At 38.0% G+C, this 25,518-nt stretch overlaps 1 protein-coding gene and 1 non-coding gene across 13 annotated transcripts in view; one reads left to right on the forward strand and one right to left on the reverse strand.

The window, feature by feature from the left end:
* Positions 1-25,518, forward strand: part of MBNL3 (muscleblind like splicing regulator 3) — a 121,592-nt gene that overhangs the window by 45,822 nt on the left and 50,252 nt on the right. For all 12 annotated transcript variants that reach the window (XM_070290727.1, XM_070290731.1, XM_070290729.1 and 9 more), the window contains exon 2: positions 9,220-10,071. In XM_070290727.1, coding sequence (XP_070146828.1) covers positions 9,895-10,071 — 177 coding nt within the window. In that variant the 5' untranslated portion in view covers positions 9,220-9,894. The remainder of the gene's footprint in view (positions 1-9,219; positions 10,072-25,518) is intronic.
* LOC138931316 (U6 spliceosomal RNA) lies at positions 19,812-19,914 on the reverse strand. Its single transcript, XR_011446558.1, has one exon. It is a non-coding gene; the product is annotated as a U6 spliceosomal RNA (small nuclear RNA).

The raw sequence follows: 25,518 nt of genomic DNA on the forward strand, positions 1-25,518 counted from the left end.
AGAATGGCAACCTACTCCGATATTCTTGCCTAGAGAATCCCATGGACAGAGGAGCCTGGTGGGCTACAGTTCACGGGGTCGCAAAGAGTCGGACACGACTGAGCGACTTCACTCACTCACTTCCCTCTCCCCAGTGGCAAACACTCCTTTGTGTTATGTGAGTCTGCTTTTTTGATACATACACTGATTTAATGTTTTTATTCCATATACAAGTGGTAACGTACAGTATTTCTCTAACTCATTTCACTAAGCTTAATACCCTCTAAGTCCATCCATGTTGGACTAACATTTCATTCCTTTTTCTGGCTGAGTTGTATTCCACTGTATATGTGTTCCACGTTTTCTTTATCCATTCATCTGTCGATGGACACTTAGGTTGTTTCCATAACTTGACTGTTGTAAATAATGCTCCTTTGAGCATTGGGGGTGCATGTACATTTTCAAACTAGTGTTTTCAGTTTCTTGGGATATATACCCAGGATTTTCTGGATCATATGGCAGTTCTATTTTTAGTTTGAGGAACCTCCATACTGTTCTCCACAGTGGCTGCACCAATTTACATTTCCACTGACAATGTACAAGGGTTCTCTTTTTTCCACATCTTCACCAACATTTATTATTCCACATGAATGTTTTTAAAGACCTCATTTGTTTGAACTTTAGGGAATCATAATAGGTATTTTTTAAATAGATAAAATGAATGATGGTACGATTTTTTATTTTCGCCACCCTCCCATCTCCATTCATTGCCAACCAATTGAATGTACAATTCTCAGGACCAGGATTTAATCTTGTTCACCTTTGCATCCCCAGCACCTGGATCACTGCCTAGGTCAATTGGATGTCCAATAAATATTTGTTGAATGAATCTTCAGCAAAATCACCCTGTACATATTAAATGCAATCAGTCTTGTGACATTTTGTATTTCTTTCATCTCAAATGCTTGAACATTATAGGGTTTAAATTTCCAAATATATTAAGTTTCTGTTGTCTTCAATTTTAAATGCAGTTTTTTTGTTATCTTTTAGTGGCTCTGGGATTTCTGTCCCATAGACATAAGCAATTAACCAGTGCTTTTAAATAACAACTGTGTTTAGAATCCAGTTTTAGGTTGTTTTTATGTTAAACTGGATTAGTTTTAAATATTTACATGGCATTTATTAGCAAGTTCTCATAATTTAATATATTATTTTTAAAGAGATATATCTTAAAAAAAAAAAAGATGAACTCCTCTGACCAACAAAACCAATCACATATTTTGCCAGAGGTATGTTTGAAAGAGACACTGTAGCACCTGTTTTTTTTTTTCCCTTTTATGATCAGTGTATGAACTGAGGTGGGTCTTTTAATTGCTTTATGAAATAGAATAATTTGACTTAACCTGACTTTTTTAAAAGATAAAGTTATTATCCTGGGAATATTGTGAAAAAAATTCAGTGAGGCTTTTTTTTTTTAATAAAAGCTTAATGAAAAAGTTCTGCACATAGGTGAAATATCCTTATTTTTAGAGACTTATTTTTTTGTTCGGATAGAAAACTCAGTTTTCCATCAGATGCTTGTGAAATCATGGTTTCCATCTGTAGATCTGAGGACCTCTCATATGCTTAAAGAACACAGGTTGGTGGACCACTAAGCAAAACATGTGAAGGAAATAGAACTTGAAGCAAATTCGAAAACTTGAAAGCTTTTAAACTTTGTCAGCCTGCCAATTCAAGCAGTGTGTGGCAGGCATGTCATATATTCATAGAACCAAAATAAATGGCCACAAGGAATTCCTAGGTAATACAGATGTAAGGAAAGCTTAAAATGGAAAGAAAGAAAACATTGTTTTCGTTGTTTAATCAGGAGGTTGATAAATGCATTTAAAGAAATGCCTCTTGAGATATTGCTTTAGCTGCCAGAGAACATCTTTGTGATCTTCTGGACCAGGCATTGGCATTGTTTCTGTGTTATGTGCTGACTTGTGAAGGGAAGGCAAAAGAAAGGAGGAGATGAGGAAAATATAGGAAAAAGTGAGGGCAAAAGTAGCTGCTGTCAGTGACCTTGCATGCCACTCAGGAGCAAGGTGCTATTTCCATAGTATCAGTTGAAAATATTTACTAATTTTGTTTTACCATCAAGAAAAATTCTATGAGAAAATATGTGAACCTTTCAATATATGTAATATATATATATATTTTTTTCATATTCTTTTCCACTATAGCTTATATAAGATATTGAATATGATTCCCTATGCTATACAGTAGGACCTTGTTGTTTATCTGTTTATGTATAGTAGTTTGTATCTGCTAATCCTAAACTTCTAATTTATCTCTTCCCATCCCTTTCCCCTTTGGTAACCGTAAGTTAGTTTTCTATGTCTGTGAGTCTGTTTCTGTTTTATAAATAAGTTCATTTATATCATATATTAAATTCCATATATAAGTGATATATGATATTTGTCTTTCTCTGTCTTTTTTCACTTAATAGACTACTCTCTAGGTCCATCCATGTTGCTGAAAATGGCAATATTTCATTTTTTATGGTTCAGTAGTATGCCATTATGTATGTATATATATGTATATACAATGTAGGAGACCTGGGTTTGATCCCTGGGTTGGGAAGATCCCCTGGAGGAGAATATGGCAACCCATTCTAGTATTCTTGCCTGGAGAATCTCCTTGGACAGAGCAGCCTGGCATCCTACAGCCCATGGGGTTGCAAAGAGTCTGACATGGCTAAGTGACTAAGCACACACATATATACACATATATACACACCACATTTTCTTTATCCAGTCACCTGTTGATGGGCACTTGGACTTTTTCTTTATCTTGGCTATTGTAAATAGTGCTGCAGTGAAACTGTCTTTTCCATTGTATCTTCTTGCCTCCTTTGTTGAAAATTAATTGACTATAGGTGTGTCAGTTTATTTTCTTGCTCTCTATTCTGTTCCATTGGTACATGTGTCTGTTTCTATGTCAGTACCATACTGTTTTGATTACTGTAGCTTTATAGTATAGCCTAAAGTCAGGGAGCATGATACCTCCAGCTTTTTTCTTTTTCTTCAAGATTACTGTGGCAATTTGGGGTCTTTTATGGCTCTATATTAATTTTAGGATTATTTGGTCCAATTCTCTAAAAAAAAAATCTCCTTTAAAAATCACATGAAAAAATACTTAGGAATAAACCTGACCAAGGAAATAGAAGACTTTATTCTGAAAACTATAAAAATTGATAAAGGGAATTGAAGATGATTTAAAGACATAGAAAGATATCCCATGCTCTTGTATTGGAAAAATTGGCCATGCTACCCAAAGAAATCTACAGATTTAATGCAGTCCCTATCAAAATAATCATGACATTTTAAAAAAATCCAAGATAAGATATTGTTGCTATCAAAAAAGCAGTAATAGACCATTTCTTATGGAAACTGAGTGCTGTATATATCAAGAATTTCAAATATTAATACTTCAACTTGAAAGCTAGAATTATGAGAAAATACTCGATTTTATGCGTCTAATAGATATGAAACTGACAGAGGTGGCCAAAGCTCAGTCAGCGTAGAAGGTGCTCAAGTGACAAAACTCCTTGCTTGAAAGGGTTAGTTACCATTTAATCTTTGATCTTTCACAGTAAGAATCCCAAGAAATGCTTAAATGCTCTAATTTGAAATGAGAAAAACTAAGTAAGACATGGTCTCTATTTTTATGGAATTTACAATCTAATAAGGGAGAAAAGTTAAGAGCCTATAATAAAAGTGTGATCCGTACCATAAGAGAGATACAATATTGTGACATGATTAAGAAAGTGGGCTCTGGTCTCAAGACTGGTGGGTTTGAACCATGTTTTGATGGTAGCTACATGAAGTTGTGCAAGATTCAACCCTTCCCAACCTCTGTTTCTCCATCTATAAAATGGGAACAGTAGTACTCTCTTCAAGAAGAATCCTAAAGGCAGTAAAACTTGGTAATTCCTGGGATACTGCTTTTAGTGACTTGTTTCTATTCAATAATGTTTTGAGTGTGTGTTTAAGAATGTCGTTAAGTTACAGTGCTTGGTGTACCATTCATGGGTAAATTGGAGCCCCATGTTAGAATACCTAGGGTCTGCTTCCAGCCCTTCATAAACTCTCATAATCATTCTACTTCACTAGGCCTTTTGTTTCTTCTCTATTTAAATGATCATAGGAAGTTCCATGACAGCAGAGACCTTATCTGTCTTGTTCCACATCTAGAACACATGGTAGACATGGATAAATGTTGGTATAGCACAACTTGGAGATATTATGAAGATGGCACTACAATATGTGTGAACATAACTTTGAGAAGGAATCATAAGTACTACAGAGAAATGCTTGATTTTCCTTGTTAAAGATTCCTAAGAGAGATAAGAGATAGGAAATGGCTACATTTCTCTACCAGGATCTAAGCATGAGATTTAGAGTCAGAGAATCTTGCCAGGAGCTGTGCTTCTACCACTAAAGGCTTTGTAACTTCAGATAAATAATTTAACCTCCTTGAACTTCATTTCTTTCACTGGTCTTTTTTGGGTTATCTCCTATGCTGTAGAGTATTTTTTAGGGCTCCAAAGATCAATGAGATAAAAACACTTGTGAGCTGCAAATACTATACAAGTACAAATGTACTAAGAAATGGTAACTTTTTAAGTTCTTCCTTAGAATCATGAAAAGCAAAATTGCATTCCTATTACTCAAGTCTAAAGTAGTGAAGATAAAGTTGTGTTGTCTCCCAAAGTTGATTTTTACAATGGACTCCCTCACGCCCGGCTTTTATACACAGATGAGCAAAGCTGCATGAGGGAACGTCTCTGCACTGTCACACCAGCTGTTTTTAGTTGTTGCACCTAGCTGGTTCTGTGCCAGCTCCAAAAATAGTTTCAGTCTGAAGGAAGACATGCAGACAAGTTCTGGCTGGAAATGTTTTGAGGAACTGGCCAGGGGCCCATCAGAGGTTACAGGCCAATTTTAAAAATGAAGAAAATTCCTTCTCCCATTCCCTCTGTCGTATATAAAATGCATGGCCAGAGTTCAGTTCCTGTTTGTATTTTTCCTTTGTCAAAGTTTAAAGTTCAAATTTATTATTCATTATTGTTTCTGTAGTTGATAGACCGATAGGAAAAAATCTTCCTTCAGAACTTCACTCACTGTCTTACGCACTGAGAAAAAAATTATTATATAGATATACTTTTTTGTTATTTTTTCTTTCAAATGTATTTAGGCAATCTATATGATTTAGTTATGGGACTAAATTTGACTACTTCTTTAAATATAAACTTAAAAACTCACAGGACATACTCCTTTAGAAGTACTTTCTATAATACAAATGTAGAAATGAATTTACTCTTGAAGTTCAACTTAGGAATACTACTTAGAAGAATTTGTGCCTAAGAAGAATCTAAGAAAGAAAAGACTAGGGTAGCCAATTCTATCACCTGTGAGATTTTTTTGTTGTCGTGTGTCTTTAGACTTAATAAACAGCTTTTTCAACATATAATTCACATACTGTCCAGTTCACTCATTTAAAGTATACAGTTTAGTGAATGGGCTTTTAGTATATTTGAAAATTGTACAGCCATCACCACTATCTAATTCCAGAATATTTTCATCGCCCTCAAAGGAGACCCTATACACATTCAGTAGTCACTCCACTTTCTTCTCTTCTCCAGGCTCTTAAAACCATTAACTTGCTTTCTGACTCAGGATTTAATATAAATGGAATCATACAACATGGGGCCATCATGACTGGCTTCTTCCACTTAGCATCATTTTTTCAAGGTTCATTCATGTTGTGGCATGTGTCAATACTTTATTCCTTTTTAGGATAGAATAATATTTCATTGTGTGGATATATCACATTTTGTATATCCACCCATCTGCTGATGGACGGATCAACCTCTTGGCTACTGTGAATAGTGCTGCTATGAACATGAGTGTACAAATATGTCTTCAAGACCCTGCTTTCAGTTCTTCTGCGTTTATACCTAGGCATAGAACTGCTCGGTCATATGGTAACTGTTTAACATTTTGAGGAACCGTCAGACTGCTTGCCACAGCAGCTGCACTATTTTACATTCCTACCACCAATGTTCAACAGCCTCAGTTTCTCCAGTTTTTCTCTCTTTTTTATTTTAGCCATCCTAAGGCTGTATATTGTCACCCTGCTTATTTAACTTATATGCAGAGTACATCATGAGAAATGCTGGACTGGAAGAAACACAAGCTGGAATCAAGATTGCCGGGAGAAATATCAATAACCTCAGATATGCAGATGACACCACCCTTATGGCAGAAAGTGAAGAGGAACTAAAAAGCCTCTTGATAAAAGTGAAAGAGGAGAGTGAAAAAGTTGGCTTAAAGCTCAACATTCAGAAAACGAAGATCATGGCATCCCGTCCCATCACTCCATGGGAAATAGATGGGGAAACAGTGGAAACAGTGTCTGACTTTATTTTGGGGGGCTCCAAAATCACTGCAGATGGTGACTGCAGCCATGAAATTAAAAGACGCTTACTCCTTGGAAGAAAAGTCATGACCAACTTAGATAGCATATTCAAAAGCAGAGACATTACTTTGCCGACTAAGGTCTGTTTAGTCAAGGCTATGGTTTTTCCAGTAGTCATGTATGGATGTGAGAGTTGGACTGTGAAGAAGGCTGAGCGCCAAAGAATTGATGCTTTTGAACTGTGGTGTTGGAGAAGACTCTTGAGAGTCCCTTGGACTGCAAGGAGATCCAACCAATCCATTCTGAAGGAGATCAGCCCTGGGATTTCTTTGGAAGGAATGATGCTAAAGCTGAAACTCCAATATTTTGGCCACCTCATGCGAAGAGTTGACTCATTAGAAAAGACCCTGGTGCTGGGAGGGATTGGGGGCAGGAGGAGAAGGGGACGACCGAGGATGAGATGGCTGGATGGCATCACTGACTCGATGGACATGAGTCTGAGTGAACTCCGGGAGATGGTGATGGACAGGGAGGCCTGGTGTGCTGCGATTCATGGGGTCACAAAGAGTCAGACACGACTGAGCGACTGAACTGAACGGAACTGAACTGAATGGATATGAAGTGGTATCACTTTGTGGTTTTCATTTGTATTTCCCAATCTGGCTGTTTAAATTAAAGAATATACTTTAAATGTTTTTCTAGAGGTCATTCACCTGACAACCTTAACGGGCCAGAACATACTGCATGGAACATATTGCAAAAGGGTTTCCAAATCTGTAAGAGTAGTCACACACCACACACCCTCTGCAGGAAAGCCTGGTACTTTGTCCCCAGATTCTCATATAGCGAATAACTAGCTCTTATTTAACATTCATGATTATGTAGTCCAGAAAGGAGCTGGACAGTCCACCATGGCAGATACTGTGGCAAGAAGGGAAGTTACAGTAGAAGTGACAATTAACACTCTGCTACTGAAAGGGAACTATAATACTTCCCAGGACATTTATAACCCCAAGTCTTCAACCAGAGGTCCAATTATGCTCAGTACTTTTTAAGAAGGCAACACTACATATAATATGTTTAAGAATGACTTAGAGAAACACGTTTTGCTGTTAAATGGATAAGCTTGGATTTTCCGTATATTTAATTTCCTAATGGTATCTGAAAAATCAGGTGAATGTAAAGATAAACCAGATCCTGTAAAATTCAGATTCTGTAAAATTACTGAAGAAACTGTTTAAAAAAGTAAACGAGTCCAAAAGACTGTTCTATACATCTGTGTCTCTTTTGCTGTTTCACATACAGGGTTATCACATTGAAACATGTATAATATCATATATGAAGCGAATCGCCAGTCCAGGTTCGATGCATGATACTGGATGCTTGGGGCTGGTGCACTGGGATGACTCAGAGGGCTGGTACGGGGAGGGAGGAGGGAGGGGGGTTCAGGATGGGGAACACGTGTATACCTGTGGCGGATTCATGTTGATGTATGGCAAAACCAATACAATATTGTAACCTAATTAACCTCCAATTAAAATAAATAAATTTATATTAAAAAAAAGTAAATGAAATGTTTTCAAGAACTTTCATACTGCTTTTTTGATGGGTTAACAATTAGTTGATTTGTCTGATACTCAGAGCTTACTTTGGCTTTAGAAGATCCCAGTTAATTTTGGTACGTGTTCATGCTGATAAATTAACAGTTATCTTCTCAGCTGAGTTTCTGGAAATCGTTGCTGGTTGACAGTGGGTTGAAGTGCAAACCCTAAAACTGCACAGTATTTAATATATGACCAGTGTATGGAACAGTGCGTTCTGTCTCACTTATTTGTCCACACTGAAACTTACTTCTGAGTTTCTCAATATCCCTTCATAAAGACTGAGAACTAATAGAGCGTACACAGAAAAAAAATAAATCCAGCATCATTTCGAGGGTTTCTTTCTTGAAGCACATTTTACATTTCACAATCTTTCCCCTGCCTCATTTGCAGTGGGCCTCCAGCTAGTTATGTCATGACTGTTTCATGTGATCATCAACAATTTACATTTCAAGTACACAGTGTCCTCTTTCTGATTTCTGGATTCTGAGGGCAGAACAAGCCTTCAACCAGACCATAGTAAAGCCAGTTTAATGGTAGGCCTTTGGTAGCCTCTAAAAGCTGGAGACACACAGGTGTCTAAAGGTGCATAAAGGGATGTCATGTCAGGGTGTGGCATTTTCTGTGCAGTGGAACCCCAAATGAATTTCTGCCCCCAAACAGATCAAAATGCAACAGTCTTTTTTTCTTTTTAATTGGGCTGTTGCCAAGTCTTATATTTCAACAGTAAGTCAAAGAGGTGGCTTTCTTTTGCTATGTGGAATTCTACACTGGGAAATGGCCTTCTTACTGACAACCGCTGACTGTGCTGCGCTGCACCGTCAGTATGTAGATGAATGCGTGTGTGCTTAGTTGCGCAGTCATGTCCGACTCTTTGCGACCCTATGGACTACAGCCCACCAGGCTCCTCTGTCCATGGGATTCTCCAGACAGTAATACTGGAGTGGGTTACCATTTCCTCCTCCAGGGGATCTGCCTGACCCAGGGATTGAACCTGTGTCTCCTGTGGCTCCTGCATTGCAGGCAGTTTCTTTACTGCTGAGTGACTGGGGAAGCCCCAGTATCTAGATGCTTCCTGTTTCAAAGAGGTTATGTTACTGCTTTTCCAAATCTAGAGTTTTAAACAAAAGCATTGTGTTATATTAGCTAATTTTAATTTATTTTATTTTTGCAGGTTTCTGGAAAGTGCCTTTTCTGAAAACGCTGCAGCTTGGATTCCACCTCAGAGCTGTCTCTTTCTAAACCCCTCTCCCTACCATCAGCACTGCCACCTCTCCGCACCCTGCACCCTGCCAAATTTTCTCAATTTTCATAGTCATTTTCTCTCCTCCTGATTTTGCGACCAAAAGAAAACTCTTGCAGTTGTAACATCCTACCAATCTTAATCTTTAAATCCAAGATATAGGGAGAAAACCTTTTCTCCCCTTGATCTGAGACCATTCCACAAATTGACGGGCAGCCAGCAGCATATGCTCTTTTGTAAGAATAATTGAAAACATCAACTGGAGAGCACAGAATCCTTTTGAAATTCTGCCAGTTATTTGAAGTAACTTTGGCAGAGGAGAAACAAAACACTCAATATCTTAACGTTGACAGTTGCCTTCTTAGGAGTTGGTCTCTAATTTGATTTTTAGTTATTCCAATACAATTTTTATTTTACGGTGAGCTTTTTGTTTGACCACTCAGACCAAATTTGACTTAAATTCAACCCTAAGTGCTAACAAAGAAGCATTTCACCAAAGCAACCTGTTAGCTCTTCACATTTAGCTTGAATTTATTTTTAACCTTTCAACAATAGCACTAATAGTGCTCTAGAGAGGGTGTACTTGATTTTAAGTTTGCTTTCAACATGACGGCTGTCAGTATTGCCCTGGTTCGTGATGCCAAGTGGCTGACTTTGGAAGTGTGTAGAGAATTTCAGAGAGGAACCTGCTCTCGAGCTGATGCAGATTGCAAGTTTGCCCATCCGCCAAGAATTTGCCATGTGGAAAATGGTCGTGTGGTGGCTTGTTTTGATTCTCTAAAGGTGAGTCTCATCTAAATGCACATCATTTAAAATCGACACTTGTTGATTTCTGGGCATTTTGAAATATGTTGTACTTTGAAATTAGTCAAGTTAATAATAGTATGAAAGTGATGTTTGTTTTTTAAGGCAGGATGGAGACTTTGTATTTGTAGAACTAGGCCAGACTAAAGCACACCCATCAAACTCACTGACCAAGATAGGCAGAGAAAAAAGTTCAAGAATTTTTGCAGGAGAAACTATAGCCTTGCTTTACTTTACTTCTGTATTTATTATTTAGATGTTTAATGCAGTGATTATAATCCTCATATTAACTTAAAGAAGTCCTTACTGAAATAGCTTGTTATCTATGTTACCAAAAGATACTTGGCAGGGACGAATCAGAGGGTAAATAAAGTCAGATGGAGAGAGTAAAATGTGAAAATCTTATCATCCAGGAGGAAAATGATGGCATTTTGAATTTTCTTAGTCAAAGCCTATTTGGAACCTTTAACTTGAACTTACTGCTACAATACTAGGTTCATATCATTTTCTTCCTAAACAGCTGATTGACCAATTTCAGATTTGTGAGCACATTTTATAAGGAAAGTTTTATTGCCAAGGTTATCAAACCTGAATATTATGTAGTAGAGTACAAACAAAATATAAGGGAGGATGAGATATTATATAGAATAGAACATATATGATTACAGAACAAAAAATATACCGATTTCCATGTTTTATTCATGGTTATCCTTAAATTAAGGGTCAGTCAGTCAGTCAGTTCAGTCGCTCAGTCATGTCCGACTCTTTGCGACCCCATGAATCGCAGCACGCCAGGCCTCCCTGTCCATCACCAACTCCCGGAGTTCACTCAGATTCACGTCCATCGAGTCCGTGATGCCATCTAGCCATCTCATCCTCTGTCGTCCCCTTCTCCTCCTGCCCCCAATTCCTCCCAGCACCAGGGTCTTTTCCAGTGAGTCAACTCTTCCCATGAGGTGGCCAAAGTACTGGAGTTTCAGCTTCAGCATCATTCCTTCCAAAGAAATCCCAGGGCTGATCTCCTTCAGAATGGACCAGTTGGATCTCCTTGCAGTCCAAGGGACTCTCAAGAGTCTTCTCCAACACCACAGTTCAAAAGCATCAATTCTTCAGCGCTCAGCCTTCTTCACAGTCCAACTCTCACTTCGATACATGACCACAGGAAAAACCATAGCCTTGACTAGACGGACCTTTGTTGGCAAAGTAATGTCTCTGCTTTTGAATATGCTGTCTAGGTTGGTCATAACTTTTCTTCCAAGGAGTAAGCGTCTTTTAATTTCATGGCTGCAGTTACCATCTGCACTGATTTTGGAGCCCCAAAAAATAAAGTCTGACACTGTTTCCACTGTTTCCCCATCTATTTCCCATGGAGTGATGGGACCGGATGCCATGATCTTCGTTTTCTGAATGTTGAGCTTTAAGCCAACTTTTTCACTCTCCTCTTTCACTTTCATCAAGAGGCTTTTTAGCTCCTCTTCACTTTCTGCCATAAGGGTGGTGTCATCTGCATATCTGAGGTTATTGATATTTCTCCCAGAAATCTTGATTCCAGCCTGTGTTTCTTCCAGTCCAGCGTTTCTCATGATGTACTCTGCATATAAGTTAAATAAGCAGGGTGACAATATACAGCCTTGATGTACTCCTTTTCCTATTTGGAACCAGTCTGTTGTTCCATGTCCAGTTCTAACTGTTGCTTCCTGACCTGCATACAGATTTCTCAAGAGGCAGTTTAGGTGGTCTGATATTCCCATGTCTTTCAGAATTTTGCACAGTTTATTTTGATCCACACAGTCAAAGACTTTGGCATAGTCAATAAAGCAGAAATAGATGTTCTTCTGGAACTCTCTTGCTTTTTCCATGATCCAATGGATGTTGGCAATTTGATCTCTGGTTCCTCTGCCTTTTCTAAAACCAGCTTGAACATCAGGGAGTTCACAGTTCACGTATTGCTGAAGCCTGGCTTGGAGAATTTTGAGCATTACTTTACTAGCGTGTGAGATGAGTGCAATTGTGCGGTAGTTTGAGCATTCTTTGGCATTGCCTTTCTTTGGGATTGGAATGAAAACTGACCTTTTCCAGTCCTGTGGCCACTGCTGAGTTTTCCAAATTTGCTGGCATATTGAGTGCAACACTTTCACAGCATCATCTTTCAGGATTTGAAACAGCTCAACTGGAATTCCATCACCTCCACTAGCTTTGTTTGTAGTGATGCTTTCTAAGGCCCACTTGACTTCTTCACATTCCAAGATGTCTGGCTCTAGATGAGTGATCACATCATCATGATTATCTGGGTCTTGAAGATCTTTTTTGTACAGTTCTTCTGTGTATTCTTGCCACCTCTTCTTCATATCTTCTGCTTCTGTTAGGTCCCTACCATTTCTGTCCTTTATCGAGCCCATCTTTGCATGTACAAACCGAATCGCCACTCTATGTTCAATACAGGATACAGGATGCTTGGGGCTGGTGCACGAGGATGATCCAGAGAGATGATATGGGGTGGGAGGTGGGAGGGGGGTTCAGGATTGGGAACTCATGTACACCCATGGCGGATTCATGTCAATGTATGGAAAAACCAATACAGTATTGTAAAATAAAGTAAAAATAAAAATTAAAAAAAAATAAATAAAGCATAGGAGTTAAAAATGGTAGTAGATTCCTCGTTTAACTAATAAGATTTGCTATGATACATTTGAGATTTTTTTTCAAAATATGTTAAAATGAATTAATATGAATAAGAACCTTTTCAGTTTCTGAATACTGTTTTACTTCATCAAGACCAATTTTATCTCATTAACATTTTTATTTATGGCTGCATTGGCTAATAGAGATGTATTCTTTTGTATGATCACTTATTCAGAAAACATTTTTTCATGACATCCTATTTAAGTAGTTACTTTTGCTTATGTTTTGATGGCTCGTTTTTGTTTCAAACCATTCCAGTTCAAGAATGGGCACTAGTTATAAAGATAATGGCAACTCCTAACATTGAAAATGTCTGAATTGCTCTTTTTTGTAGCAGATATTCTGACTCAAGGGCTTATTTTGTTTTCTTCATTTCATTTTCACTCGTTTCATCTGTAATTATTTTACATATTATTTAAATCATTTATGTATTACTTAAATCAAGGTCTGGGCAGTGCCTTGAATAGAAAAGAGCACTGGACTAGTTTGGGGGTAGGGGAGGTAGGACATGTCTTTTAGCCAGTCCATATAGAGGGTCCACCACTGCACTAGGCACTTTACGTATCTTGTTTCAGAAGTTCCAGCCCCACTACTGTTTCCAACAAAGCTTGAGTTGCTTCATTTCTAATGCATGGATAATTCTTCTCTCCCTAACTTCCATGAGTATTGCTGAGATTCCAATAAGATGACATAAATGAAAAACCATGTATCACTATAAAAATGAATTAAGGACTTCCCTGGCCGTCCAGTGGTTAGGACCTGGTGCTTTCATGTCATGGCCCCAGATTCAGTCCCTCCTCAGGGAAGATCCCACTAGCCAAGTGGCATCCCTCCTCCTCCCCCAAAAAGTGAATTAAGTGAAAAGTTACCTTCTTACTATTAACTAAACTGTTGTTTTAGGAGTTCTTCAAAACAGTTATTTAGTTAAGGCTCTATTATTTAAAACTACACATTCATGTTTTAAAGGGCCATACTCGTATCCTCAAGCAAAGTATCACTGTCTTTATGGCTTGCTCTTACAAATAGAGTTCCTTGCAGGCTTTGTAAGTTCTATCTTTTCAGGCATCTGTCAGGAAGAGATGTTTGATCTTACTAATCATTGATATAGTTCACATTGATTTCCCCATTTAAAGGCAAAAGAATGCCATAATGGAAACATTTTGAAGAAAAGTAATATGGAGCATGATTGTTAACAAAATGCAATACTGCACTATCACTTTAAAGCTTGGAAAATGTTTAGCTCAAAAACTACATAGATTTTGAGTATGTTGGCTATCTTCCACCTGGATTGTTCTCAGTAATTGATCACTATCAACTTCAGTCGATCTACCTGGTCAGGAATTATCGTTCAGCAAGAAATCTCAAACATGAAACTTTGCAAACCACTTTTCACATGTTAGATCCGTTATAGCACCTTCTCCAAACACTACACAAATCCTTTTTGTGCTTCAGTTACGTTTTTACCTTTCTTGAAATAATAAAGCATCACATGGAAAAAAACAAAACTACATAGATACTGGCCAATGAATACTAATAAGCCACTTAATTATTTAAATACACTGTTTACTCACTGTATCCAGTATTTTTAAAATAATTTTTCATATGTTAAAATCTTGATGACCAGACACACAGGATAAAGACGATTTGCATAATCTGTACATTCTCAAATTTTAATGAAAATCTTAGAATTTCAAATATACAATGCCTTTTAAAAAAATTAATTTGCCATTTAGATAGCACATGCATTACAGTTCCATATCTGCACAAAAGCTTTGTAGTCCTGTTGTATTATTCCTTATCCGTGATATACACAAAAACCATACCATGATATGCATGAAAACAGTTGACCTAAGTGGGTTGTACTACTACCCTATCTACAATATACAAATAACATACCTTGATGGTTACTGCAGCATTCACTACCCACTTTGCGTTTCTGTGATTGAAACACTTTTGAAATGTATCTGTGTACTGTTTATTCTTCCATCAGTGGTTAAATAACTGAAGCAATCACTTGATGAGTTTTGGGTGACTGCTTTTGGTTTTTGGTTTTTATAAGGATTCCATTAGCACTAAGTACTCTACCAGATGATGATGGTTCTTTGCCTTCATAATAGGCATAGTAGTTAACAATATCCTATACTCATCTCATAATGAGGGAATATTAGCAAAATAAGGAGGTTAAGCTTGATGGCTAATTGTGCATTGTGCTGAAGTGCTGGACCTATCACTCTATGAATGTTGAGTATTCAGTGATGAAGCTTGCACCATCTTCAGTTAGAGATCTAGACATCACAGCCCATAGATTAATTTTCAGCTACATAAGAGTCTCATTTCATGTTGATATGTAGCTGTTTTTCTTATAACTCAGTTGCCTAGTCCACTTGGCACAATTGATTTCAGAAAGTATTGCTTAACCCATTCTGTGCCAAATTCTTGACATTACAGTTCACATTTAATCTAGGTTAGAATTTTTAGTGACTGTCCCTTGACTTTAACAAAAGATCATCACTGAAAATACCAACCCCAAATCTATGATTGTTTTCATAGCCAATATTATCTTCCTCCATACTTGCTGCTGCTTCTGTTAAGTCGGTTCAGTTGTGTCCGACTCTGTGCGACCCCATAGACAGCAGCCCATCAGGCTCCCCCATCCCTGGGTTTCTATAGGCAGGAATACTGGAGTGGGTTGCCATTTCCTTCTCCAATGCATGAAAGTGAAAAGTCAAAGTAAAGTTGCTCAGTTGTGTCCGACTCTTCGCGACCCCATGGACTGCAGCCTACCAGGCTTCTCCGTCCATGGGATTTTCCAGGCAAGAGTACTGGAGTGGGGTGCCATTGCCTTCTCTATCCTCTATACTTGAAGCAGTGTGATATCTGCCACTTGTTATCCAGGAAGGATATAAGTGCTGTCATTATCTAATTATGAAGGGTCAACATCCATCACATCTGCCCACCCCACTTACCACCTTGTGTAGTTTTTTAACAAAAATTTCCTGGCAGGGGCCTTAGCAGCCTGCATAGTCACAGGACAGCTATGTCAACCTATATACATTCCTAGAAGATGGGAACTGAGCAAGGAAAAACAGAAAACAGCGCCACACTGTCTTCAAATATTGCATATGATCACAAGCATAATAATAATATTTTGGCAAGTGAAACCAGTTGTATAGGTATATGGATGTGAATATATCCTTGTAGGTCCTGAGTTAACTTTGTCCTGAGCTACCAGTATATTCTGTGCGACTATCAGTAGTCACAGCAGTTTCCATCAATTTAAAATTTGATTATTTTTGACTGAATATTTACCTCATCCCTGTTTGCTCAGGGAGAACTTAGCAGGAACAGAAGACTCCTAGCAACATAATCCCAAGGGTTTCTGAATTATGCAAGTTTTAGAACCATTTATGAGCCAGATCAGAGAGGTCTGCCTGCACTGGAAAGAACACATAGACACCGCCTGTATCCTGAGACTCAAGGAAAGTAACATTTTACTTAAGGATCTTCTTACATTACTGATGTTAAAAAGGAAGTATCTTTGACCAGTAAGAGTCAATGCTATTTTGGACATTTCAAAAATCTCTCTTGAAAGAAAAATGGAATTAGAATCAGCATCCAAGTAAATACATATGGATGGCTCAGCCTCACTTTAAAGTTTTTATTTTGAAGTAATTTTAGACTTACAGAAAAGTTTCAAAAATAGTATAAGGAGTTCCTGCATACCCTTCACCCAGCTTCCTGTAATGTCAACAACTTACATACCATACATAGCACAGTTATCAAAACCAGGAAATAACTCTAGTTCGATACTATTAAGTAAATTAGAGACATTATTTGAATTTCACAAATTTCCCTTCTAATGACCTTTCTGGGCTCCAGAATTCAGTCCAGGGCCCCACATTCTGTTTGGTGATCATGTCTCCTTAGTCTTCTCCAATTTGCGACAGTTCCTCAGTCTTTCCACATGACCTTGGCACTTTGGCTGAATACTGGTCACTCATCTCATAGAATGCCTCTCAATTTGGGTTTGTCGAATGCAATGTCATGATTTTGATTGAGGTCGTGCATTTTTTGGCAAGAAAACCATAGAAATGATGTGTATATCATATTTGAGGGTACTTGACGTATCTCCTCTCGCATGGTAACCTTTATCACCTGCTAAAGATGGTGTTTGCTGGCTTTTCTGCTATAAAGTGATCAGTTCTCCTTTTGTGGAAATCGATAAATATCTTCATTTATTCACCATCTCCTCAACATACCATTGACTGAAGGGTCACCCAGTATCCAAGCTGTCAAAATGTGGAAAACGTATCCATCTTAGAAGTCTCTACTTACAGTCAGTCCAGAAAGATAGGGATGAGAAAATGGACCATAAGAGAGAAATAGCAGCAACTGGCCACCAGAAAGACAGAACCCTGGAGAATGGGAAGCCCAAGACATTTTGTGATGTGCTTGACCTTGTCACCTGCTCCTATGGGGTGGCCCCTGTGCTGGAGTCAGCGCCACCCTCCCCCAGCACCTCTAACTTCTGCATCAGGAAACAGGCTTTCTGCCTTTTGTTTTCATGATAAATAACAGTTTCCCCCAATTTTGAAAGTTATTCATCTTTATAAGGGAAGGAAAAATACAAAATAAATTTAAAAATCATACACAAGAAGATAAAAATAAAGTGTAATAAACCGTAATAAAATGTCATCCTAAGTACCACTACCAACATTATGCATTTCCTTTCACTTTTTATAGAATTGTATGTCTGCTGCATAAACCTTGCCTTACCTTTTGCCTTCTTGTAGACCTCTCTCCCTCTCTCACTCCCACTTGCTGATCCTGCAAAGTCAACCTCTCCCTCCCTTTATCCTTCCTGTCAGCTTCAGATTTTTCCCAGAATATCAAAATATATCTAAATACTGCCTGATCTTCTCCCATCATAGACTTTTTAAAAATATACCAATTATCATGGTTATTTTTTTTCTGATAAAAAATATGCTTTCTAGAAAACTGTAATATAGAGATAAAAATTCTTATGAAACCTAACCTGTAATTCCATTACCCAATGAAACCCTTCCCATGTTGGTATATGTCCTTTGAATATTTAATGAAAACTGTTTCTTTAAAAAAAAAAGTTTCACTTGTTCCATGCAATGCAAAAGGCTTTTAAAATTTAGGAAGGAATGATATTTTATAAATATATTTAAAATATTATTTTTCAAATTCTATGAGGCCATCAGAAATTATGTTTATGAGAACCATGTAATAATAATAATAGTAATAAACTCTACCTTCTATTAACTGGGGCTTGCTTCCCTGGTGGCTCAGATGGTAAAGCGTCTGCCCGCAATGTGGGAGACCTGGGTTCGATTCCTGGGTTGGGAAGATCCCCTGGAGAAGGAAATGGCAACTCACTCCAGTATTCTTGCCTCGGAAATCCCATGGACAGAGGAGCCTGGTGGGCTGTAGTCCATGGGGTTCCAAAGAGTTGGACACGACTGAGCGACTTCACTTTCACTTTCTATTGACTACTATATTCCAGAAACTTTTCACGTGCCAACTCTATTCCTTAACCCTGTTCAGGCTTTTACACCAATGGGTCAGGTTTCACCAGCTGTATGGCTTGGATAAGTACCCACCCTGCCTGTTCCAAAATTTCCTCCCCTGTGAAAACAAAGTTCCTATTAGCACCCACCTCCTGAGTTTCTGAGCGTTCAGATGTAGTGGTGGCTCAGACGGGAAAGAATTCGCCATGCAGTTCAATCCCTGGATTGGGGAGAATTCCCTGGAGAAGGGAATGGCTACCCACTCCAGTATTCTTGCCTGGAGAATCCCATAGACAGAAGAGCCTGGTGGGCCACAGTCCATGGGATTGCAGTCAGACACAGCTGTGCGACTAACACCTGAGTTCCTAAGCATTCAAGTGTGATGACCCACCTAAGGCGCTTGGAATAGATCCTGGCACTCCACAAGCATTCCAGGCATGTCTTTTCACCAAATAAATTCCTTTCTCCATTAAAGGAACCAGGGAATCCTCGGAGTAATGATTGATGCTGACTGAGGCAGGAAAAATATGAATCTGTGACATCTTGTGCTTCCAGAAAGTAAGGAAGTGCTTGGAAAAGGAAGGGGCCTGATAGCAGGACCCTGGAGCCAACCTGAAGAAGCAGCCAGTGAGCAAAGTGTCAAGCTCATGGAAGACAAGGAAAGACTGAGAAACTGTTGGAGAGTGGAGATTAAATAAACATGACAGACAAATACGATGTGGGATCCTGGATTGGATCCTGAAGCAGAGAAAGCACATCAGAGGGAAAATTGGTGAAATTCAAATAAGGTCTTACTTAATAGAACTTTACTTAATAGAATTACAGTAAAGTTAATTTCCTGGTTTTGATAACTATGGTATGTATGATGGATGTATAAGTCATTGACATTATAGGAATCTGAGTTAAGGGTCTCCAGGGGTACTCTGTACTATTTTTGTAATTTCTCTGTAAATATAAAATTATTTCAAAGTTAAACATTTTAAAAAGAACTTTCTTAGTCTTGCACATGCACCTTCTGTTTTTTGGTGCTGAGAAATACAGTGGAGTATTAGTTTTTTCGCTTTTCTTTCTTCTTTTTTTAAACTCTGGGTGTGGTAATGAGAAAGCTCTGAAATCCATGCAATGGCTGATCCTGAAACTCACCTCAACTAGCTAGATGAGTCGGATAATTGAAATAGTTAACAAGAGTACTCATACCCATAACAGCGCTTCACAAACCTAGCAAATCAAAAAGTGCGAATGTAGAATATTCAGTTGAGATTGTTACACTTTACAAATAGGAAACTACAGATCTAGTGAAGGGGAGAGTCCCTTGCCCAGGGTCACATAAGCAGTAATCAAAAGAACCTGAAAACTGCAGTGTTCTTCCAGTCATTTCAGTCTTTTTTCCCACGGAGAAGGAGATAAGAGAAAACATCATTTGGGATTATTGTATTTTGTTTCTGTTTTTGACCTTTGCAGCATTCTTTTAATTCTGAGGGGAAATGTAGAAACATACTGCTCAAAAATATGGAACGCTTCACAAATTTTCATGTCATCCTTGTGCGAGAGCCATGCTAATCGTCTCTGTATCTTTCCAATTTTAGACTATGTGCTGTCAAAGCAAGCATTGGGCTATTGTTTTACTAAACCAAAAGCATCCAGCGCTTATGGTCAGACTGTCCCATGTGACATTGGGATGCCCTGCTTTTGACATTGTGTGGTTCTCCTTTACTTTTTGTTACTTTAGAAAGGGGGGAAAAGTCATCTTTCCCTTTTCTAATATCTCCCTCATTTGTTGTTTCACAATATAGTATTTAGATGAAGACTTTAAAGTTCTTTTATTTATTTCTTTGACAATCATTTTGGCTGTTAACTTTGAAAACAAGAAGGAAGAAGGGCCAGGGTGTTTTATTTTTAGAGCAAGTTATCTAACTTAGGGATGCTGTGCTTTTTTTAATCACTGAGAGTCAGAACACTGAGCTGTCTCGACTCACTTGCCCACCCTTCTCTCCCAACCCTGCAGCACTGAGTTAGCTAGCCAGAATCAGGGATTGTAATGGGCTGTGGATCATATATAGCTTCACTGCAAGAAACTCTTTGATGTCTGATGCCATTATAGATATACTCATTAGTACAAAGTCCTGGCCAGCTAGGGACTGGCCAGCTAGGGACCTGTCACAGATCAGCTGAAAATATTGCAGTAGCAGGTCAGCCTTGTTATGGGTCAAATACAGTTTTGTAAAGGAACACAGAATCTAATCCAATGAATTTAAAATGTTTTTTTATGGAAGCATAGCTCAAGATCATTTCTCACTACCCCTTGCAGCCAAGGCTGCAGTTGGCTGCATAGAAAGAAAGGAGTTGTGATATAGCCAGGAAGGTATTTTTCAACCACAATTTGATACCATTAAGATGGACCTTTTGTCACAGGAACCCCATTTAGTATGAGAGATCTGAAGTTTGAGCACTGTCTACTGTATGTCAACTCATGTGTGGAAGAAGCTCTTTATATGTTAGGGACATAGATATTTGATTTTACTTTATCATTTAATAATTCTCTCATGTCACATAGCTGTATAATCATTAAAATGCTTTTTTCTCTACTTCACGTTTTTGTGAAATGTGGACACAAGATACTTTTGTGCATCTGGAAATAGCAATTAGTTCTTCTAGGAACATGACTTTCCTCATATAACATCATTTACTCACTGCTGTTTTTGCCCTTACAGATTAGTTTTCTGATTGTAACATCCCCAAGGTTGCCTTGTTTTCCTCTGTCTCAGCCTGCCACTTGATTGTTGACCTACAGGGTTATATATTCCAGAGGAATTTTAGCTGGCTGTTCTTTCCTCATTATTTCTAAATAATCTTTTCATTTTTTTTCTGTATTTCCTCCACTGTATAATAAGTCTTTGGTTTCTTAAATTTCTGTTTTTTGTTCTTGTTACTGTCTAATCCAGATTTGCAGCCCTGCTTAGGTTTTCAGTGTTTTTATTACTGTGCATTCAGTTATCACCACAGGGTCCAGTTTTACTGCTAGACGTAATGAGAAGTTTAACTCATGCTTTTTCCTATCTTTCTTGTACTGTTTTCTTAAAAGTCAGTAAACAGTTCCATTTGTTCTACTACCTTTTATTTTGTAAATAATCTCCACCATTTAGATTAACCATGTTGTTTAGAGTTCAAATAAATTATTTTTTCCAATATTATTCATGATGAGTTTGTATAATATGGCTTAGTGTTGCTTAGTTGCTAAGTCATGTCCACCTCTTTTGCAACCCCATAGACTGTAGCTCGCCAGGCTCCTCTCTCTGTGGAATTCTCCAGGCAAGAATACTGGAGTGGATTGCTATTCCCTTCTCCAGGGAATCTTCCTGACCCAGGGATCGAACCCCGGTCTCCTGCACTGCAGGCAGATTCTTTACTGTCTGAGCCACCAGGGCTTAGTGTCATGCCTAATCTGTTTAGTGAAGTAGATGTAACATCAATTATTGCAGCTGTTACTGGTTCATAAGCATGTCAGTATATGCTTTCAGTTGGATTTTTTTTCTGTTGTAAGTGGACATTTTATTGTAGTTGAAACTCAAATTTTTAGTTACACAGTGGGAATTGGTAGAAAAGAGATATGCCTTTTGCTCCCGCCCATGTTCTTGTGGGTACAAAGTAGATAGTGAAAGCAGTTTCCACACTGAAAACCATCCAGTGGCTTGAAAACATGGAATCCACAGTGATAGAACGAATTTCCTGAACTAAGACGTAACCTGTATGTTAGGCATGATTTGCCTGCTAAGTAGTTAAAACTGAGGTTCTGGTTTCTGTCTTTAGCATACAGAAATGCAAACAGAAAACCTTTTTTCTCTGTGACTTTAAACTTCACCCATCTTTTAGATGTGTCTGGGTACAGTGAGTAGGCAGCATTGTAGTATTGATCATCTCTTATTCCATTCCAAATACATTTTGGAGATTATATTTTTAAGATGACATTGTCTGAAGATCACATACTGTCTTAAAATTTTTGTTCATCCTATTTATGAAAAAAAAAAGTAACCCTGAAGTAACCATTTGAGAAGTTTGAATATTTAAAAACTATGTGGTTTGAAAACATTTGCTAAATACCTATCCCAGAAGTTGTTTTTCTGTTGTTAATGTTTATACTTATCACATATAAGTATAAACTTTGGTAAACAAACTTAAATCTTTTACCAACGTTTGTAAAAACATAATCTCTAGAGGGTGGTTTTTTTTTTTTGCAGTTTCCTGGTTATTTCACTTTTTCTCTTAGCCAGAAAAGCATTCTATATGGACGCAAATTCAATTTTAACTTCCAAGCAACTGAAAAAAATTTTTATTTTTATTCTGCTAGCACTACAACAAAGAAAGGATTTTTCCAGCTTTATTGAGATATAACTGACCTATAACATTGGTTAAGTTTAAGGTATAAAACATGATTTGATACAACTATATATTGGGAAATGATTACCACAGTATGCTTAGTTAACACCTCTGTCACCTCATATAATTACTCTTTTTGTAGAACATTTCAAGACTTACTCTCTTAGCAACTATCAAGTATATAATACAGTTTTGTTCACTATGGGCTTCCCTGGTGGCTTAGATGGTAAAGAATCTGCCTGCAATTCGGGAGACCTGGGTTCGATCCCTGGGTTGGGAAGATCTCCTCAGGAGGAAATGGCAACTCACTGCAGTATTTTTGCCTAGAGAATCCTGTGGTCAGAGGAGACTGGAGGACTATAGTCCATGGGGTCACAAAAGAGTCAAACATGAGTGAGTGACTAACACTCTCTCTGTTCACTATGATGCTGTACATTATATCCACAGAACATATTCATCTTATAACTGGAAGTTTGTACCCTTAGATCATATCTCCCTATTTTCCCTACACCCTTGTCCCTGGTAACCTCCATTCTACTCTATTTCTATGGGTTTGGGTTTTTTCATATTCCTCATGTCAATGAAATGATACAGTATTTGTCTTTCTGTGTCTAGTTGTCAAGGTACATGCATGTTGCCAAAAAAGGATTTCCTTCTTTATCATGGCTGAATAATATTCCATTGTATATGGTTTGGAATATTGTCTTGTCTTTCAAAGAATCACGATATCAGCAATGGAATAAACATAGAAAATGCTGCCTTGTAATAACAGCTCTAAAAAGGGCTCCTGGCCTTGAACAAGTCATGAGAATCTTACTACCTCTGTTTCTCTTCATACAAGAGCATGGAGCAGCACTCAATTTGTAGGACTATTGATTATGGTTTACTACAAGGATTTTAAATGCTAGGGATCATTTGATGCTGAAAGTCCTGTTAAATCCATTAAGAGTTCTATATACACCCAATTCCTCAAAGAAATTGTTCATTCAGCAAATATTTATTGAAACCTATTACTTGTTAGGCAAGGACTGCACCGAATACAAAGTTGTGGAAGATGGGGTCCCTGCCTGACCTCCTAGTAGGAAGCTGCTTGTGTTATGTGCCATAAGCCAGGTACAAACTAATCATGAAAAGAATCCAAGGGCGAAGGCGGGGGCCTGGAATTACACCCAGCTGCGATGGTTAAAGAAACAGTCATGAAAGTGGTACCATATGAGATACTCTTGGAAGGAGGGATGGGAAAAGATTCCAGGCAGAAAGGATAACCTCAGCAAAGATGGAGGCAAAACTGTAGCATGGATTTGGGGAGTTGAGTGTTAAGTCAACCTCGGAAGTGTAGATCTTATGTTGGTAGAGGAGTAGCCTTCAAAGCAAGTGAGGAGTTTGAACTTGATTTTGTAGCTCTGACGAATCTGACAATTTTTAAGTAGAGAAATGGCATCACCAGCCTATGTAAGATGAGTGGATAGAACCAAAGAGACTGGCGACCGGGGAACTGCTTAGAAAGCTCCTACTGAAGCTAGAAACCTTCATATTGATGGAATGAAATGATAAGAACTTGAATTAGCAGGAAGGAAAAGCCACGGATGGGATTGAGATGGTGTTCAAGTCAACATGGTTAAGTAAGAGGGGGTTAAAATGTTACTTCTGCCTACTGCTGTTGTGTTCACCTCAATATCCGATTTCATCACATTTGAAGTGAAGATTTCGCAGACATTTTTGGGAGGTTTCACATTAGATGATATCATTTACCACCACAGCTTTTGTGCCTAGCAAACATAGTACATATTAGGAGCTTGAAATGTATTCATTTATTAGACATTCCCCTACTTTGTTGCCTCAGTTTGACAGAGGAAGAACCAATATGGGCTCCCGTGCAAGGTGCCAGGTCATCTCTCCACGTGTGTCTATACTTATACTCCCAGTTCAGTTTTTACCTGAATATGAATGAAAATTGTGTACACCCATGTGTCAACATTCCTCACTCAGCCAATTTTAACCTAGATTTGATGGCCTACTGATTGCTGATTTTTGTGAATTTCTGTCCCTTAGCATTATAGAAATGTTCCTTGGCCAAGCACATTGGATGCTCTCCAAATGTTGCATTTTGAGTGTTTTTACCCTCTATATGGATTTTTTTTTTTAATTGCTGAGTGGCCAGAAGAAAATGGCAACCCACTCCAGTATTCTTGCCTGGAGAATCACCATGGACAGAGGAGCCTGGTGGGCTACAGTCCATGGGGTTGCAAAGAGTTGGACACTGTTGAGCAACTAAGCACTGTAACATATCTTAAAGTAATTACTGTGATAAGCTAGTAATATTCAAGCATCATTTTTTGCCTTTAAATGATGCTTGAATATTACTAGCTTATCACACTAATTATCAAACTTTAAATGTTTGAAATTTAATTTCACAGCAAATGGCTACCTTGCAAATAAAGATATTCTTGGAAGCACAATTAGCGCTAATAAGGTCATTCTGAGTCACGTACAAGGTCAAAATCTGCAGGAAATTGTTTTGTGTAAAAGGTAACTGCCTATTCCAATAAAACTATATATTTAAAGTCTAATCAATAAAGACTGTTCTGAATGTACAGTGATCTTTTAAAAGTCCAAAGAGTTTGAACATGGAAGAGCAAAGAAAAATTCTTAGCCCATGTACTGACATTCTAAAATAAATGTCCCAAGCAATCTGCTTTTTCAAAGAGATGGGGAAATTATAAGAAATGTGAAAGTAATTTCAAGATGGAATTTTACAAAGGGATTTCTAGGCTTATGTGCTATACCTTGATATTTGTACAGTCAGTTCAATCTCTTATACCATCTCCATCTTCAT

The sequence above is a fragment of the Ovis canadensis genome, chromosome X (assembly GCF_042477335.2).
Source record: "Ovis canadensis isolate MfBH-ARS-UI-01 breed Bighorn chromosome X, ARS-UI_OviCan_v2, whole genome shotgun sequence".
NCBI lineage: Eukaryota > Metazoa > Chordata > Mammalia > Artiodactyla > Bovidae > Ovis > Ovis canadensis.